General features: G+C 49.1%; 1 protein-coding gene across 2 annotated transcripts in view; it reads left to right on the plus strand.

The window, feature by feature from the left end:
• The first annotated feature begins 867 nt into the window (after positions 1-867).
• Positions 868-1,400, plus strand: part of LOC112464532 (retinal homeobox protein Rx1) — a 7,872-nt gene continuing 7,339 nt past the window's right edge. The window contains exon 1 of one of the 2 annotated variants that reach the window (XM_025031577.1): positions 868-951. In XM_025031577.1, coding sequence (XP_024887345.1) covers positions 874-951 — 78 coding nt within the window. In that variant the 5' untranslated portion in view covers positions 868-873. Of the gene's footprint in view, positions 958-1,400 lie in introns of both variants that reach the window. The other variant, XM_025031576.1, reaches the window with a different exon arrangement.

Raw genomic sequence — 1,400 nt, forward strand, 5'->3', positions numbered from 1 at the left:
ATAGAAAGCACGGCGACTTTTGACACCCGATGTATGTGTGTATGCACTTACGTCATGTTTAAAGCCTATCGATGATCGATGCCACCACCTGCGTCCCGATAACGTCCCTGATACGTTTTCCGAGGTTTTGCCCCTCCCTCTCCGAAAGTCGAAGGAAACTGCCTTGCCGAGCGATCAAGCTTATTTCGCTTATTTCCGCCTCACGAGAACGAAGACGAGGAATTGAGAAGAAAGGCAAAGACGGAAAGAGAGAAAATAAAATAAAGGAAAGTAAAAAAAAAAGAAACACACACACGTACACGCCGGTGGAAGAGGATCGTTGGGGAGAAACGGGTAAAGCGCGAACGAAACGCGGGCGAAGAATGACGAAGAAAGAGCAAAAGCGTGGGCGGGAAAGAGTTAACGGTCGGGGATAAACAGGATAGAATATATAGGCGAAAGGGTTGGAAAGGGGAAAGAGGAGCGGGAGGAGAAGGAGGAGGAGGCAGACCACGATTTAGCGGATTTTCAACGTAGCTGCACGTCTACTCGCGGAGGAGGTAGTGCGCGATTCTTAACGCGGCGGAACCGCCCCCCGATGCCGCGCGACCAATGGCGCGGCCGTTTCCGTGTGCGCGAGCTCGGGGGGTTGCGAACGGTCGAGTCGCAACTAAAATCCCCTCGTCACGCTCTCACCCTCCCAGGAACGCAGTGACGACTCACCTCGCAGTGCTCTCGCCATGTTCGCGCCGAGCGAGCGGCCCGTTCCGCCACGACAGTGAGAGAGGACCTCCGCTGGAGTCGGCCGGTGGAGTCACCAGAGAGGGTCGTCCTCTTCATCCCCGTGAGCGGTCGAGGAAGCGCCGCGGGACCGAGCGCGCGCGGCCGCCCGCCATGGCGGGCCCGTATCTGTCGCCCCTCGGGCCCCAGGCAGATCTGCTCACGGAGTACATGTTCGGCCGTCGTCGTCAGGTCAGTGTACGTTTCTATTAATTTCACACATTTTTGGAATCTTGTCGTTAAGGTCGATCGACCCCCCGTTCGTCGTTGATCGGGTTCGACGCGGTTCTTTGGTATCGGCCGGTTTTTTTCAGAGTATTCCTCCGTTTTCCGAATATTCGAGTATTTGCATTGTATACGTTCGAGTAACTTGATTTTCAGAGCATTCCTTGACGTAAAATATTTAGGTATAAATACGTGCCAAATGAAAAAATAAGAACGAAACTTGTGGGCATAGTTTGGGTACAATCATATAAAATTAAATGTATGACGACAAATAATAATATATAATATAGATATAGAAAAATATACTTATGTATTATGAACGAAATGAGTATTTGATATTTTGTAACAACAAATAGATATCTATACAATTTTTAATTTATTAATAAATAAAGAACAGGCTCGTATATATATATATA

The sequence above is a fragment of the Temnothorax curvispinosus genome, unplaced genomic scaffold (genome assembly GCF_003070985.1).
Source record: "Temnothorax curvispinosus isolate PA1 unplaced genomic scaffold, ASM307098v1 QBEX01014279.1, whole genome shotgun sequence".
In the NCBI taxonomy this organism is placed as follows: domain Eukaryota; kingdom Metazoa; phylum Arthropoda; class Insecta; order Hymenoptera; family Formicidae; genus Temnothorax; species Temnothorax curvispinosus.